General features: G+C 40.4%; 1 protein-coding gene and 1 long non-coding RNA gene across 2 annotated transcripts; one reads left to right on the top strand and one right to left on the bottom strand.

Moving 5' to 3' along the window:
• The first annotated feature begins 1,035 nt into the window (after window positions 1–1,035).
• On the top strand, window positions 1,036–2,514 carry LOC145459349 (uncharacterized). The gene is made up of 2 exons (XR_013921356.1): window positions 1,036–1,664; window positions 2,351–2,514. It is a non-coding gene; the product is annotated as an uncharacterized LOC145459349 (long non-coding RNA).
• Window positions 2,515–4,175: 1,661 nt separating this feature from the next.
• LOC145458978 (uncharacterized) lies at window positions 4,176–15,331 on the bottom strand. The gene is made up of 13 exons (XM_080337491.1): window positions 15,133–15,331; window positions 14,896–15,057; window positions 14,628–14,838; window positions 14,292–14,392; window positions 11,243–11,372; window positions 10,637–10,832; window positions 10,257–10,368; window positions 10,041–10,185; window positions 9,384–9,517; window positions 8,460–8,760; window positions 7,090–7,347; window positions 5,562–5,805; window positions 4,176–4,378 (listed from the first exon to the last, which is right to left on the bottom strand). Exons 1-13 carry the CDS (start codon window positions 15,210–15,212, stop codon window positions 4,284–4,286), a joined length of 2,169 nt encoding a protein of 722 aa, XP_080193617.1. The 5' UTR covers window positions 15,213–15,331; the 3' UTR covers window positions 4,176–4,283.
• Window positions 15,332–15,401: the final 70 nt, after the last annotated feature.

The following is a 15,401-nucleotide window of genomic DNA, read 5'->3' as shown; positions in this document are numbered from 1 at the left end:
CTCGTCTCCACGCAGGTTCCGAAGGATGAAACTGCTTTTTAAATGTTCTTTGGGACCCGTTCTATTCATAATAGGGTGATAAGTTCTTCCTACCAGTTCTATTAAAGGTGAACATCGCCATCGCGTGTGGCACATCTGAATTCCCGTATTAGGCAATTACCTACATAATTTACGCTTGGATATATTACGATGGTTCTCGTCTCCACACAGGTTCCGAAGGATGAAACTGATTTTTAAATGTTCTTCGGGACCCCTTCTATTCATATATGGGGAAAAAATTCTTCCTTCCTGTTCTATTAAAGGTGAAAATCGCCATCGCGTGTGGCACATCTGAATTCCCGTATTAGGCAATTACCTACATAAATTACGCTTGGATATATTTCGATGGTTCTCGTCTCCACACAGGTTCCGAAGGATGAAACTGATTTTTAAATGTTCTTTGGGACCCCTTCTATTCATATATGGGTGAAAAGTTCTTCCTACCAATGCTATTATAGGTGAAAAACGACATCACATGTCAGTTCGCGTATATTAGGCGCAATTTCCGACATAACTTGCGCCTGGATATATTTCGATGGTTCTGATCTCCAAGATGGTTCCGAAGTTTGAAAGTGATTTTTAAATTTTATTAGGGACCCATTCTATTCATATAAGGGTGAAAAGTTCCACCTTCCACATCTGGATTCGGGTAGGCTACTCCGCAATTTCAGATATAATTTGCAGCTACATATATCTTGATATTTCTCATCTACGGAAGGGTTTCCAAAGATTAATATGACTTTGTTAGTGATATTTAAGTACATTTCTATTCATAGCAAGGTAAGAAGTTCTTCTTTCTTTGACTGTGATATGTTAAAAACGACATCAAGTCCGACAAATCTGAATTCGTGCATTAGGGAATTTCCGACGTTATATGCGGCTATATATATAATCATTGACTTATATTTTTCAACTGAACAACCACACACAATGTACAATGCGATAAGACACAATGCCATGTAATGAGCAGATAGGAGTATGTCGAACGACACGCGGTTGTGATCCTTTTAATTTCACATCCACCTCGGCCTAGAGTGCCCGATGTCACAGTTCTCTTTGATGTTGATCTTTTTTTTTTGAAGTCGTGATGCATTCTACTAGTTCTTGCGCATTCCTTGTGAGTGACTTCTTTCGTCGAGGCTTTTTTTCGCCGTAATAACGGTGACAGCGGGGAAGAGGGGCCCAGATAACCCTCCGACGGGTCCCCAGATTGGTAGGCGCTTATCGTCACCACTACGCTATGTCCCCCGCGATATATTTCGATGGTTCTCAGCTCCAAGCATCTTCCGAAGTTTGAAACGGCTTTTAATATGTTGTTTAGGATACCTAGTATTCGTCAAAGGATACAAAGCCATTCAACTCTGGCTATAATGTATTAAACACGACATAAATGCAGGTTAAAATTATCTGGCAACCGCTTTTCATAATATTCGAAAATTTTCCAATCTGAAATATATAATGCTCCCATCGTAATAATCAGTGTTTCCCATATGGCGTACTTTTTCTAATAGAATCACGGTGGTATTCAAACTTAGTTTGTTTGCTTGCAGCCATCTCGACACTTTTGGGAGTTCCCTATTCACAGATGCATGCAAATCATCGACAGTGTTGGAGGTTATGAAGAGGTGAGTATCATCAGCTAATAGCGTTGTGCGGAATAAAGATGCATTAACAATGTCGTTAATATAAATGAGGAAAAAAGTCGGTCCAAGGACTGAGCCTTGTGGCACTCCACAAGTTATATCTCTGGTAGTCGTTCTTAATGTCCCCAGTTTAACAAATTGTTTGCGGTTTGCCAGGTAGCTTTCAAGTAGAGTTGCTGCAGTACCCCTGATTCCATAGTGTTCTAGCTTGTATCTTAAGATTCTGTGGTTAACTGTATCGAAAGCTTTGCGGAGATCGATAAAAATGCTGCAGCCACTTTCTTTTTGCTTGATGGTTTTGTAATAGTCCGTTACAATTGATAGTATTGCATGGTTGGTGTTGTGGTTGGATCTGAATCCATGCTGGGTCGGAGACAGTACTGCATTCAATTCAAAAAAGTTCTTAAGTCGGCAGTCAATCAGTTTCTCAAAAACCGTGGCAAGATTTGGCAAAACAGATATTGGTCGGTAGTTAGAAATTAGCTTTTTACAGCCTTTCTTAAACACCGGCATTACTCTGGCAGTTTTCAGTGCATCTGGGAAAATGCCTAGACGTATCGACTCATTGAAGAAATTGCATATAACATCACCAATAATATTAAAGACTAGCTTCAGAAAGTGAGTTGGGATGAGATCGGGTCCTACTGCTTTGTTACTTTTCATTTCAGATAATACGATCGCAACTTCTCCTTCACTTGTCGGCTCAAGAAAAATGGATTTCTGAGGACCAGGACTCAAGTACGAGAGAAAGTCATCGGAGGAGTTTGGTATTGAAGCTGCAAGATCCGGACCAATGTTGCAAAAATACTGATTGAACTTTTCTGCTACTGCAAGCTGGATGTACTGATATATCGACAAATGTCAATTAGAGAAATCCAAACAGTGCTTCTGAACCTTTTGGAGAACCATCCACTCCTTTAAGTACAGGTGATGTGATGACCTTTTTAAAAACTCACCAAATGCTACCCAGGATTTGGATGACCTTAATTTGTGTTAACGGGTACTACTCTCACTACCCTGTACCCTGTTAACCTCATTTTCACGCGGCAACCCTGAGCATTTCAATCGGCACCCTGGTTTACAACCATGCACTGCCTTAAACGATGCATTTAGTAAGCTTGGATGTTTTGTCTGATGTAAGTTCTGATGTAAAAAATCTAACAGACGTACGCGGTATGCATCTTGATTTGATTTGTTCATTGTATCATAAAAAAAAAACAAATTGGTGCGATTGAGATGTTGGCTATTGCATCGCGTAATATCGGTAGCAACTATCGGTGTGATGAAAATCGCTGTGTATATACTCTACAAGTGTTCGGACTGTTATCGATAATAAGCTGGTGTGACTTGTGATGGCGACAGACCTCATTCATTCAATGATTTTGGGTTTCACTCGGCCTCCATCGTTCTATCACGAATATATTGACCGCTTGCAGCGTACGTTGCCGCAGTAGTAAATAATTTATATAATAATAATAATAGGTATCTATATCTGTTCTGTAGACTAATGGTCAAAGTGGTCATGTCACCGAATCTCTTGTATGATCTAAAACGAATTTGAAAATAGTTTACAAGTTTATATTACTAGTCAAGCATTGCCGCAGGCTTAAATTGTATCCTATGGATATGTAGTTGGGTAATGTATCATATCAATTTGTTTCCCCTATGTGATCCCCTATGGATTCATACTAATATTAATACTACCAAATATGCTTGGGTGACTCCGGCCTAGAAGACTTTGGTCATATCTGGTCTCCCAGTCTATACCGTGTAGAATATAGTTAGGAAAATATGAAAAAAATGTGTACTATTGGACGTGAATCTCTGTGGACATTGCCTACACTATATTCATGGTTGACGAATAAAAGAATTCTCTCTCTCTCTCTCTCTATCTGCGGTTGCGTATTCTATACTGTCTATTCTGGCGTATAATTAAATTAGGGACTGAGTAAAGTTTATTTATTCATCTCATCCACGATCGACAGCGCATCGGCAATGTGCATCAGGGTAACATTGGAGGTCAAGTCCTGCTTCACATATCGTCACAGTAGTATATTATGCCGCGTCCAAATGTTTCGTTTCAATCAATCAATCGACAGATTATATTTTCATCCGCTCAAGGCGCACACACACAAATGCGATATACAAGACACACAATGCGATGTAATGAACAGATGGGGGGATGCCGAACGACGAACCAATTGGTGTCTCTTGAACTCGCATTCACCGCGACCTACAGTGACCGATGTCACAGTCTTCCTCGATGCTATTCTTTCTTCGTCGGTCGGTCCTTTTTTAGTAGCTATTGCTTGCCCTTTTTCTTTCGGTATTGGGTCTTCATTCTCGCCTTTTTTCACGCTGTACGAACAACGACACGGGGGGCGAGGAGCCTAGAGTAACCTCCGACGGCGGGAATCGAACCGCCCCGACTCTCATCACTACGCTATCTCCCTCGGATAACACACACACTTGATTGAAAGACCACTGATGCACTCGAATTTTATAGAGTGAGCTTGTTGGTGCATTGGAAATTTCATGATCGGTAAGCTACAACGATGGTTTCCACAATTGTAGTAAGAATTATAATCGTATTTCAATCATTCAAAGTCCTGTCAGGCCTTTCTCGTCAGACACATACTGGTCGTTTGAGTGTGCTCCCCGATCAGCGGATGAGCGATGGCCGTTTCCGATGGCTTCTAAAAAAAGCGGTAAAGCTGAAATGGTGATTGGTCATTGAATCATTGGTAAAGCGTATTTTGGATATCGTGATTGAATGACGTCCGCGCGGTAAAGTGTCAATTCACAAATGACATATTTTAAGCATTTTCAAGTATCACAACTGCCGTTCCCCAAATTTCTATTCAGACACATCGACGGACGTGCGAGCAGAGAGGCAACTGGACATAGCCTATCTCTATAGAGAATTTCCACTTCTGCTTAACAGGTTTTTAGGCAAAATTGATGACTTTTTACCCTTTGCAGTGCGTAAAATTGAAGATATATAGCTTTATGTTTGCATCACTTATAATGGTGAAATTGACAGAACAACTCACGGTGGTAACCTTAAGTCACATGGTTCGAGTCAAAAGTCAATTTTACTTTAATAGTTTTAAATCGATTCCAGTCGAGTCATTTTCATGCCACTCATCAGCACTCATGCGGCCATGAGTCAAGTCCGAGTCCAAAGTCATGGGAGCAACGGGTCTAGTCCAAAGTCCAAGACATCATGTTCATTTTTCATTATCGCGTTCCGGTCAGGTTGAACTCATTTCCATGAAACTCTTTTAGGGATACCGAAGAACTCGGAGTTACCAAGTTTCTAACTCGTAACATGTTTATTGAAACAGCTGGAAGACAGTTTCTGGGTTTATTTTCCAAGTATGGGTCCTGATACGCGACCCTTGAATTAAAGCCATATAGAATGTCTCGAGTCACATGACTTAGTCGAGTTATGCTCAATGGCTAGAGTACAAGTCGAGTCAATACACAAATTGACTCGAGTCGAGTCGAGTCACTTTCCCTTTTTAACAAAATGAATCGAGTCAAGTCGGGTTAACGAAAAATTGCGTCTCGAGTCGAGTCATGACTTGAGTCATTGCAACCGCTGCAACAACTTGAAAAAAATACCCCTCGTATCTGTAGATATTGCACGTATTCGTGTTCGTATTTTGAAAGTGGCACATCCGATTACCTGCTTATAATGTGCGACCCATCGAACAAATCTACTTCTTGAAACTGCTTGAAGTATTTTTGTAATATCTTCAATACTTCTGCTTGTAATTGTGTAGATATTTACGGCGTTACTGCTACTTCTACCCCAATACCACCGCTGACAACTTTGTTCACCGCTGACAACACGACAATAGAGATTATGCTTACTTCGTTTTTTGGACTGACGGAGTACAATCAGCATCACAACGCCGAACACTAGGACCGCCAACACGATCGTTAACGAAATAATCAAAGCGGTCTGATCCGAAGCCGGATCCGGGTCTATCGTCTCCGGATCGCTACACGCGAGGACGTAATCGACATCGGTGATAGGCTTCCCGTTTTCGGACTCTGGATTTTGGCACTTTGGAGCGTCCGTCGCCAGCGACGACCGGAGGACGTCAGAAAAGTCCTGAAATGTAAAATGTCGCACTATAATAGAATATGAATTGCTATCGAAATAACGATTGATACGCAGCTACCGAGCTACACTGTGAGTGATAGGCCTACTGAAAATGAATAGGCAATATGGGTGTTATTTATTCCAGACCCCCAGTAAGACACTGTACCGAGAAAGATCCAGTTAAACACCGATTCGTCGATGCATGTTAATTCATTGTTCAGTGCACACGCTGGCAAGTATTTATTCGATAGCAACATTGTCAATCAACTCTTCGACCAATATCACACAACAATACGATGGTATAGTAATATAATATGGTGATACGAGTAAGTATTTCTTGTTAGAAAATGTTTAGTCGCGTTCTGGTGTAGAACATAACATGAGAGGGTGGAATGACCCCATTCTTAAATGATTACTGAATCTTAAGTTAAATCGAATTCATTTACCTGGTTCGACTATATATATAAGAACGTGATCAGGGCACGCATACGCATGCGATTAAAGGGGTACATCTCAGTGTACATTAGGGATGTTCAAAAACATTTTTTTTTCCAAATTTCATTCTATCACCGATGAATTTGTTAGGTCGTCTAAGAAACGCTGCACGCCAAATTTGCCCCAATTCAATGAGGTAGGCTACTATATCATTTTCAAAAAATGGTCAAAATTCCGCTTTGCACGGCTCCTAGCGATTGGAATTAGGTCAAATTCGATGTGCATCGTTTCTGTAGGCAGCCTAACAATTTAATTAGTGGAAATTGAAATTTAGAAGAAAAAAAGAATTTTCTAAACATCCCTACTGTACTGTACTTAGGGCTGTTCAAAAACAACTTTTTTTCCCGGATTCCAGCCATTCACAGATTAAATTGCCAGGTGACCCTAAAAAACGCTGCACACCAAATTTGGTTCAATTCTAACAAGTATACGACTCCGCAGATCCAATTAAAATTAAATTAAAAGTTTTTCGTTGATAATTCTCGGATTATCCACCAATCAAGGATAATCCTAGAATTATCAACGAAAAACTCAAATAGGTCCGCTTCTACTGGTAGAAATTCAGTCAAATTGGGTGTGTAGTGGTTTTTAGGGTAACCTGACAATTTATTCAGTGAATGGCTGCAATCAGGAAAAAGTTAAGTTATTTTTGAACAGCCCTACTGTACGGTGTACACATGTCATCATTTGAACTACATGACGAACACGTGTTGGTATCCATATTAATAAATAAACGTGAAATCAAATTGCATAAATGGAATACTTCATACGTCCAATGAGAATGCAACAAAACTTCACCTCTAGTCCGCAATCACAATTCCACGGGTTCCCGGCAAGCTGGACGTATAAATTCGGATGCTCGAGACTGTTGAACGCCCTTCCGTTCGTGGTGGACATTGCACAGTCGTTAAGATACAGCCTTTGTAAGTTGTATCGCTGGCCGGAGAAGGCGTAGTCGGACAGATGGGTCAATTTGGCGTTGTCGCTCAAATCGAGTGTGACTAGGCTGGTTGCGTCGATAAAGTAATTGTTCTCGATCGATTCCAATGCGTTATTCTGCAACAAGATGTCGGATTGATTCCGGGTGTACAACATAAATATATCCGGACCAGAGGTGGTCGTTAACCATGCAGTTCTACATTTTGGGGTACTCAAGTAGGATTTGCCTATAGTTGCACTATACTTACGTAGTTACATTTCAAACCGCGACCGATATTTTACGAGGTTTGACGCGGATACGGTGGTTCGAAACGATATAGAACCAGGGCAGGTCAGTATAACGTAGGGTTGCCATATTTTGGGAATCGGAAAGAAGGACACTTTTTACAAATCACAAAAGTCAGAATACCGGACTAGAACACTGCTGATTCTAAAATATTTACGGGAAATTCTGTTGTGTTGACTAAGAAAGGTCATTTTTCCGTCCTACTCCCAAATGACTCGCTCGGACATCGACATCACAGATTACTTTTTGAAATTTGGTTTTGAAAAGTAGAAAGTAGTTTTAGAATCAGTTTGCATCACTTCAAACAGTGAAGTATGATCCGAACCGGCGGAATAGCCCTTGTAACACGGCAACTGAATGTATTTTCGAGGATTGTACATATTTGTATAGTGTCATTAATCATTATGCGTTTTAGTTGCGAAGATACAAGTTTAAAGTACACATACTGCTAAAAGTTTATGCAACCCCTCGATCATGCAAATCTACTTTTAGAAACTACTTACTTGAGTACTTTTGAAATCTTCCATCTTCTACTTCCACTTGAAATATAGTTTGGACTGGTCTTGGATATTGTTATTTCTACGAGTAACTATGAGGGGAAGTCGAGGGCGTTACTTCTAAATTGCATACACAGCGTTTAACAACACCTATATTGACAACACTAAACATCATTTCAGGTGTTTGACAAATTTACACGAAACGCGTTGTGTTTTTGTGTTGTCACCAACGAAAAATAACTAGAACTTGAGCAGAAACGCTGACGACTTTGACCGTCTGTGATCACTGCTTCATATGAGCAGTTAATATTGCTACGTTAAGAGACCGCTATTCGAATTTTCAGCAGTCTATCTCACGTCTACTTGATAGCTTATCGGCAACTAGCCCTTCTCTACTTTCGCGTATATAATAGCCAATTTCGACTGGATATAAATCAACTCCTTACGTCCAACCGTAACGTTTGCAGCCGGGTGGCTCCAGCAAAAGTGTTGTCTTCTATCCTATAAATCCTGTTATTTGACAATTCCAAAGTCTCCAAGTTTCCTGCAGTTTGGAACGACCCCGGGGAGAGGGAGAGTATGCTGCAATCGCGCGCCTCAAAGACAGACACAGAAGACGGAATCGCTGGCAGTGAATTCAAGGAATTCTCTGATACGTCTATGAAATACAGATTTCCGCTGTTTCCCCAAATGCCATCAGGTAGCTCTTCCAAGTTGTTTTGTGCCATGCCAAAATATTTTAGGCTCCTAAATACAAAAAGCTAGTGTTACTTATATAGGCTCCTTAGACCATAAATGCGAAGCGTTATGGCATCAATAAATTCTACATTACAGCTCATCAACATAGATGTCAAGTGTGTAAGAAGTTGAACGAATTTGTTATTTGCGATGCATTCAGTAAAACTGATTAGCCTAGATTACATTATCAAACGCTTCACGCAGGATCCATTGCTAAGACGAAGTTGGAAGTGCACTTAATTTTTACCGGAAACATATACATCTTCACGATTCCGTAGCGACGTCCAGACAACGTCATATCTTCCGAAACTTATGGAAAAGAGGCGCACTAGACAAAAATGGCTAGCCTATATGTTTTAATTAGTCCGTGGATAATATGTATGTTGACCGGATTTTCAAGCTATATCTCGGGAAACAGCTATATATCAGTGGATGTTGGTAAACGAAAAAATACTTTCAACAACATCCCTACACGACTTTAAAATGTGACATTATACATTCGGGGTGCTGCAGATTTGCAATAAATGTTTGAAGGCCCTAAAACTATGTTTTTATATATTTCCTCTTATGAATTCCCACGACGATTAATAGCAGAATATCCAACTTCATGAATATCTATAGGCTATACTTACACCATGCTGTCGAATGATCCCGCTAAAACCCTACTAATGGAATTTCCGTTGGCAGAAAACTGAACCAAACTGGTCATGGATGGGAAGTAGTTTGCCTGAATCCTGGTCAACTTGTTGTGGTTCAAGTTCAAGATCTAAAATCAAGACACATATATTTTATAACACATTTCATTTCCATCTTCGCTTACCACAAGAAGGAAGAAGAAAGAAATGTAACATTCATTGCACAGTAAGGTAGCGAAGTAAATTATGGTAGCCATTGTACGCCACAAACTTGCGATGCGTAGGGTATATTGAATGAGATTTAAAAGTCTGCAAAAGACACGATGTAGACATGTTGTTTGATCGCATAACAAATGTAGTTTATGACTGCGTACTTGCCCCGTGTCACTTAGCGAGAGTGACTTGACTTAACATGACTCGTCGTTTCGGAAATGTGGATTGACTTGTGACTCGGAGCAAAATTTACACGCCGGTTTCAAGTCATCAAGTAATCGGTGTCGATTAAATCGCTGCATGTTGTCATGTCTATGTTCATGTTCATTGTTCATGATTCGCTGGTGTGACCAGTTTGTGTTAAAGCGAACAGACAGTCATTCAATGATTGTGCGTTTTGCGGAGTCACTTGTTCTCAACACTGGTAGGTAAAATACATACTTCCAGCGTCATCAAGTTATTGAATACTCCAACGGTGATAGCACTTATGTTGTTATTGTTCAGGGTTAGCTGCTTCAATCCAACTGGACCGCTGAAGGCATTCAAGTCGACTAGGTCTATCGCATTTTGATGCAGGAATAGATACCTGGAAAATAGATAGGATACAGAGTTATACACATTCTTTTGTGACAGAACCTGATTCTATATTTTACTCACTCCAATTTAGTCAGGTGAAGAAAGTTGTAGGGACTGACAGTTTGAATTTGGTTGTTTTGAAGGAAAATTTCCGTTGTCTCAGGAGCGAAATTCGACGGTATCTCTGTCAGCCCTAATGGTATAAAGTGGAATGAAGGGGTGATCTTGATGCAGGGATGCAGCGATGCTGGTAACTCCTAAAAGGTTCTAGTTCGACACGAACTGATGATGTCACAATAATACCGAAGAGAGGTTTACATAATTTTGTTTCATCAGATGCAGATTATGCCACTGCACGGGAGTATATTGTCGCGGTGGGATCAAAGTATCTATACACAACACAAACGTATATATTACTTTTAAACAATACAAACAACGCAAGTTACTACACGGCAGCTTACCTCTGCTGGAGCAATCGGCGATGTAGGAGGCACCAGAATTGAAGCAAGAACATTCTGCCGGGCAATCTCCTGCTACAGTGTAGTGACGGGCGGGATCCACAACGGTTACGGAACGGCCTTTCAGGTTCTCTGGTTGACCACACACCATCGTTGCACGACCGAACGCTCGGCGTAGATTTGTAGGCCGGTTCATCCACTGAAACAGAAAATATTTCCATTGCTAAATCGTCCTGTCTCGTATCTTTGCCACGCCGACAATCGTATACGGTTTATTAATGATGTGATGGTCCGATTCACACGTCCAAGGCCTTATGGGTATATGTAGTATCTAATTCTACTTTTTGAGAGTAACCAAGTTGGTTTGTCTAATTCCATTTTTAGACTGTTACCATCTCTACTTCAACAGTTTCTCAAGCCAATCCTCTACTTTTACTTGAAATTCACGGCACTACTTCTACTTGAAATTGAGTATCAATGATCGCTTCGACCATTTGGGACAGTAGCCGCACAGCTCAGCACGAACAAAATTTCCTTTCGTGGCTTCTCAATTGGACAACTGATATCGTTCGGACACATGCAGAGACCCTTTTCCTCGTATTTGCTTACCTGCAAAAATGTTTCCAGCTGTTCATCGCAAATCAAAGTGTCGATATCATACATGTAAATCTTTTCTGGATTGATGGACGGTTGGATACCTGGTCCAGTGAACCAAAGCGAATACAACATTGTGAGGGCACTGTTGGAGAAAGAATTGTGGGATTTATGCGGTGTTAAAAATATCAAATGCTTTGAAATGGAACAAATATTCATCCCACAGTGGAATCCGAGATCGCAACACTCGCAGAATTATCACGGCAAGCGGCCCCGCCTTCGAAATATCACACAGTAAAGATTATTCAATAAAAATATTTATATTTCGAAATAACTGCGAATGTAATAAGCGTGAAAAATTTCTTGGTAGTAATCATTTTTCTTCGCATTGAAACTCCAGGTTGTTGTTGTTTGTGGTATTCATGGTGTTTGTCGACTACAATGGTCATTTACACCAGGCCGATATTCGTTGTTTCTGATTACTGTTTACTTGTATCACGGCCCACTTCTAGGCTTTTTATAAGACACTGCTTGCGCGGATGAGATGGCGAGGAGGAGCCTAGATAAACGTCCAACACCTAGGTAGGCGTTCTGGAGTCGACCGCGGTCGGACTCGAACCCACAACGTATCGGTGTTGTAGCTGAGGATCATACCACTACGCTATCTTGCCACTTGAAACTGCAGGGAAATGATTTACTTTTGCTGGCACGCATCACTTTCTCGACTGATCAAGCAGGGAATTAGAGATGGTTGTCAACCAATACTTTATCATAAGAACTAGTGTGCTATTACCTATATTATGTATAATTGACTGCCGTATATTGACCGAGACCTTTGATACGTGTAGAATATGCACATAATTTATGTCCAATTGTCCATGTAAGCGCCTAAATTAGGGTTACCATATTTTGGTATCGGGAAAGGAGGGCACTTTTTCAATATTGTCGGACTTATGGACGTATGGTAACCCTACCTAAATAGCCGGCGCCGAATAGTCATTTTTTGGCAACCTGAAAATATGTAGCAATACTCCGTGAATAAATTTGAAGTTGGAATCGTGTGCGTCTCGCCAAACAAGTTTTTCTTTTAGTTTAGTGTGCTGGTTTATTTACACCGCCCCTTAACGCGCTCTAAATTTTAGAGGACACCACTCCCCTCAACCGTGTGCCGGTAAATCTGATGACGTGGGCTGAAATGAGCTCAGAAATATATGCATATGTATACCAATGAGTAGGTCGATTTTTTGACATTTCAAAAAAGTTAAAATTTTGTCAAAATTGTAGCGTTTGGAAAAAATGATTAAATTGTTTACAAAGTTGAAATGTTTTTGCAACCTGCATTTTGTTTGTATCGTAGATATTTGCACCGTGGGTGAACTTATCATGTTTGTAATGACTCGAGTCACGATTTTCTGGTGACTCGGCTTGACTCGAGTCATTTTCTCAAAATACGGAAATGACTCGACTCGACTCGAGACTCTGACGGCCAAGACCGACATTTCATTGTAATTTCGAAGAATAGTAAAGTAACCACACTATCGGGATTTAGTATATGCGACCAGAAACTGCTTAGAGTGAGGAAAAGTAGTATATTATGACTGCGAACCATTTGATATCACCAAACAGAGTTATAAAAAGTGGGTTTAACAAGACTTCAACTGAAATCTGAGCAGTCAAAATAATGACTTGGATTCGGACTCGAGTAATTATACCATGACTCGGACTTGATCTTCTGCTCGCTGACTTGGACTTGGACTTGACTCGGCGGTGAATTGAAAATGACTCGACTTGACTCGAGTCAAAACTACAAAAGTGAGATCGACTTGTGACTTGGTCACAACCCTGGAACTTATCGTCGATATTTTACTGCTTGTAGCCCAATTTATCGGCCTACCGTTGACGACGCCCCATTATTTGCTCATGGTGAATCATAAACGGGCAAATTACACAAATAAGTTGGCATGGTGTTATGCTTAACGCACCGCAATTGAAGCACTCTGCGTGCGCAATGGGCATTGGATTTTATATCAACAAGCGCATGATCAAAAATTGTGATGTAGACAAAATTGTCAGAATGAAGCAACACAGTGCGTCACCAGCAGAGGTGGTTAGTAACGAAGCAGTTCTACTTTTTGAAGTACTTGAAGCAAACTTTTCCTGTTTACACTACTTTTTAAGTAGTCATGATTTTAGACTATACTTCTACTTCTACTTGACAGATTTCAGTTTTGTTAGCAAAAATAAGCGTAAAGTCCCTATAACTTACTTACTGACTTACTTGTGAGCCATCACTCCTACTTCTACTTGAGTAGAAATTCCGTCGTTACTTCTACTTCTACTTGAGTAGCAACGGTGACTACTTTGACCTACTCTGGTCACCAGCAATGCAGTGTACGCACAACTTCAGTGTCGCCAGCCAACAACTGCTGCTGTTGAACGTTCTTTTTCCATTCTTTTCAAGCTACTTAGTAAGGATAGTCACTTTCTACCCGAGAATGTAGGAAAGCATCTTTCGTTGTACTACTACAAATTTTAATTAGTTCTCCCATAACGCGTGATGTAACTACTGGAATTTTTCATAGGTCCAGATTTAGTTGAAATATAGTTTTTTCATGTAAAAATTTTTCAGTTTTTAGATCAAAAAAGTTTGCTTAGGCCTAACTACTTCGTAATGAAAGACAGTTCTAACCTGAAAGGAAGATAAGTAGTACAATTCTAAGAATTTGTTGAAAACACCTAATTTACAAACGTGAGGTTAAAATTTGGTCAAAATCTTTCGTTTTTTAGGTAAAAAAATCGCCTTAGTTATCACCCCATGGAGGCCCAAGACCAACGTATTATTTGTTAGGGGATTGGGGAGCTGACTAAGTACTGTTTAGGTTCTGGTTTTCGGACGTATAGGAAGCCCACGATGTCACAGTAAAACAAAGTAACACATCCGCACCGCACCTAACAATGAGTCACTAGTGACCACGAGAAATTAATACATCTTGTAGCCTATACTTTTCGCGCCGTTGACGAACTTGGGTAAGAGACATTGGAGATACGAGATATGGAATATTACCTTCCACTTATATCAATCATCTTGATTGTCGCCAAGTTGTAGAAGGCAGCTTCGCCGATTGAAGCTAGATTAGGATTCATTGCAACCGAGATTTGCTCCACCTGAAAAGATCTCAAGCAATAAGACAAATCTGCACTGGGCTAAACTGGAATCCAATTTAGGCAGCGTTTATCACGGTCAAAATAACGTTGGTTAGTTTTGTAGACCAGCATGGTGGAATTGTATAATATATTCCTGTGATATCGAAATGATTCCCGCCAACTTCCATACATTTTTTGGTGTAAATGGGATATGGAAGGAATGTTGAGGAAGTTGAACATGAACAATTGAACATACCGCGACGAGCCCATCAAAAGCGTCGTCCAGAACTTCCTTCAAGTCATTGTTGTGAATATACAATAGCTGCAGTTTTGCGAGGTTTTGAAATCGCCCTGTTCCAATGTCACTAATTTTGTTCGCATTCAGACGCAGCGTTCGAAGTTCACCTAGATTTTGAAAGATATTCTGCGGAAGCGACGCAATGCGATTCGATTGCAGGTACAGGTGCCTGTAATTAAATGAGTGAATCCGTATAAATCAGTGATCAAATAACATGCCGTTGTACTTAAGGTTTGGGACGGTCGCGAATGCATCTTCAGGTAACGATTCAATAAAGTTGTACTGCATATGAATTTCTGTAGTATTTGAATCGAAATCTGCGTATGTGACGGACGTGAGCGCTTTTCTGGCACAGTCTGCGATCCATTCCCCATTGAATCCAAAACAGCTGAAATAGATGAAACCAATGTGTGCCATTGGGTTTGCCAAGGCATCATAATCTTAAAGTAGACGACATACGTACTTGCATTCTGCAGGACACGCAGTAGTCGGGGAGTAGGACGAAACGAGCAATAGCACTGAAAATAGGCTGAAAATTCCCATTCTCACGCAAAGATTAATCTATTCTCGACCTGTCAGGACATAATATCAACTAAATATTCTGCATTCCCACCAGTTTTCAACATAGCGTTATTGCATGAACATTAATTTTCTCGAGATTCCGTTTAGTATACTTTCGTAGGAACGATGCAGGCTACAGTTGATTTTCGTTGCGATGGCAGATCATGATCT

Source organism: Botryllus schlosseri, chromosome 16 (assembly GCF_051294905.1).
Source record: "Botryllus schlosseri isolate E-star chromosome 16, Bs_hap1, whole genome shotgun sequence".
NCBI classification, from domain to species: domain Eukaryota; kingdom Metazoa; phylum Chordata; class Ascidiacea; order Stolidobranchia; family Styelidae; genus Botryllus; species Botryllus schlosseri.
Note: the sequence above shows the minus strand (reverse complement) of the source record. Positions and strands in the feature narration are given on the sequence as shown.

Bases quoted from the DNA above. Each gene is read 5' to 3' on its own strand.
- LOC145458978 (XM_080337491.1), bottom strand. From the start codon at position 15,212: ATGGGAATTTTCAGCCTATTTTCAGTGCTATTGCTCGTTTCGTCCTAC. The intron at 14,393-14,627 runs GTATGTTCAATT...AGATCTTTTCAG, and splicing joins CTTTTGATGGGCTCGTCGCG to GTGGAGCAAATCTCGGTTGC. The intron at 10,369-10,636 runs GTAAGCTGCCGT...TTATACCATTAG, and splicing joins CGCCGATTGCTCCAGCAGAG to GGCTGACAGAGATACCGTCG.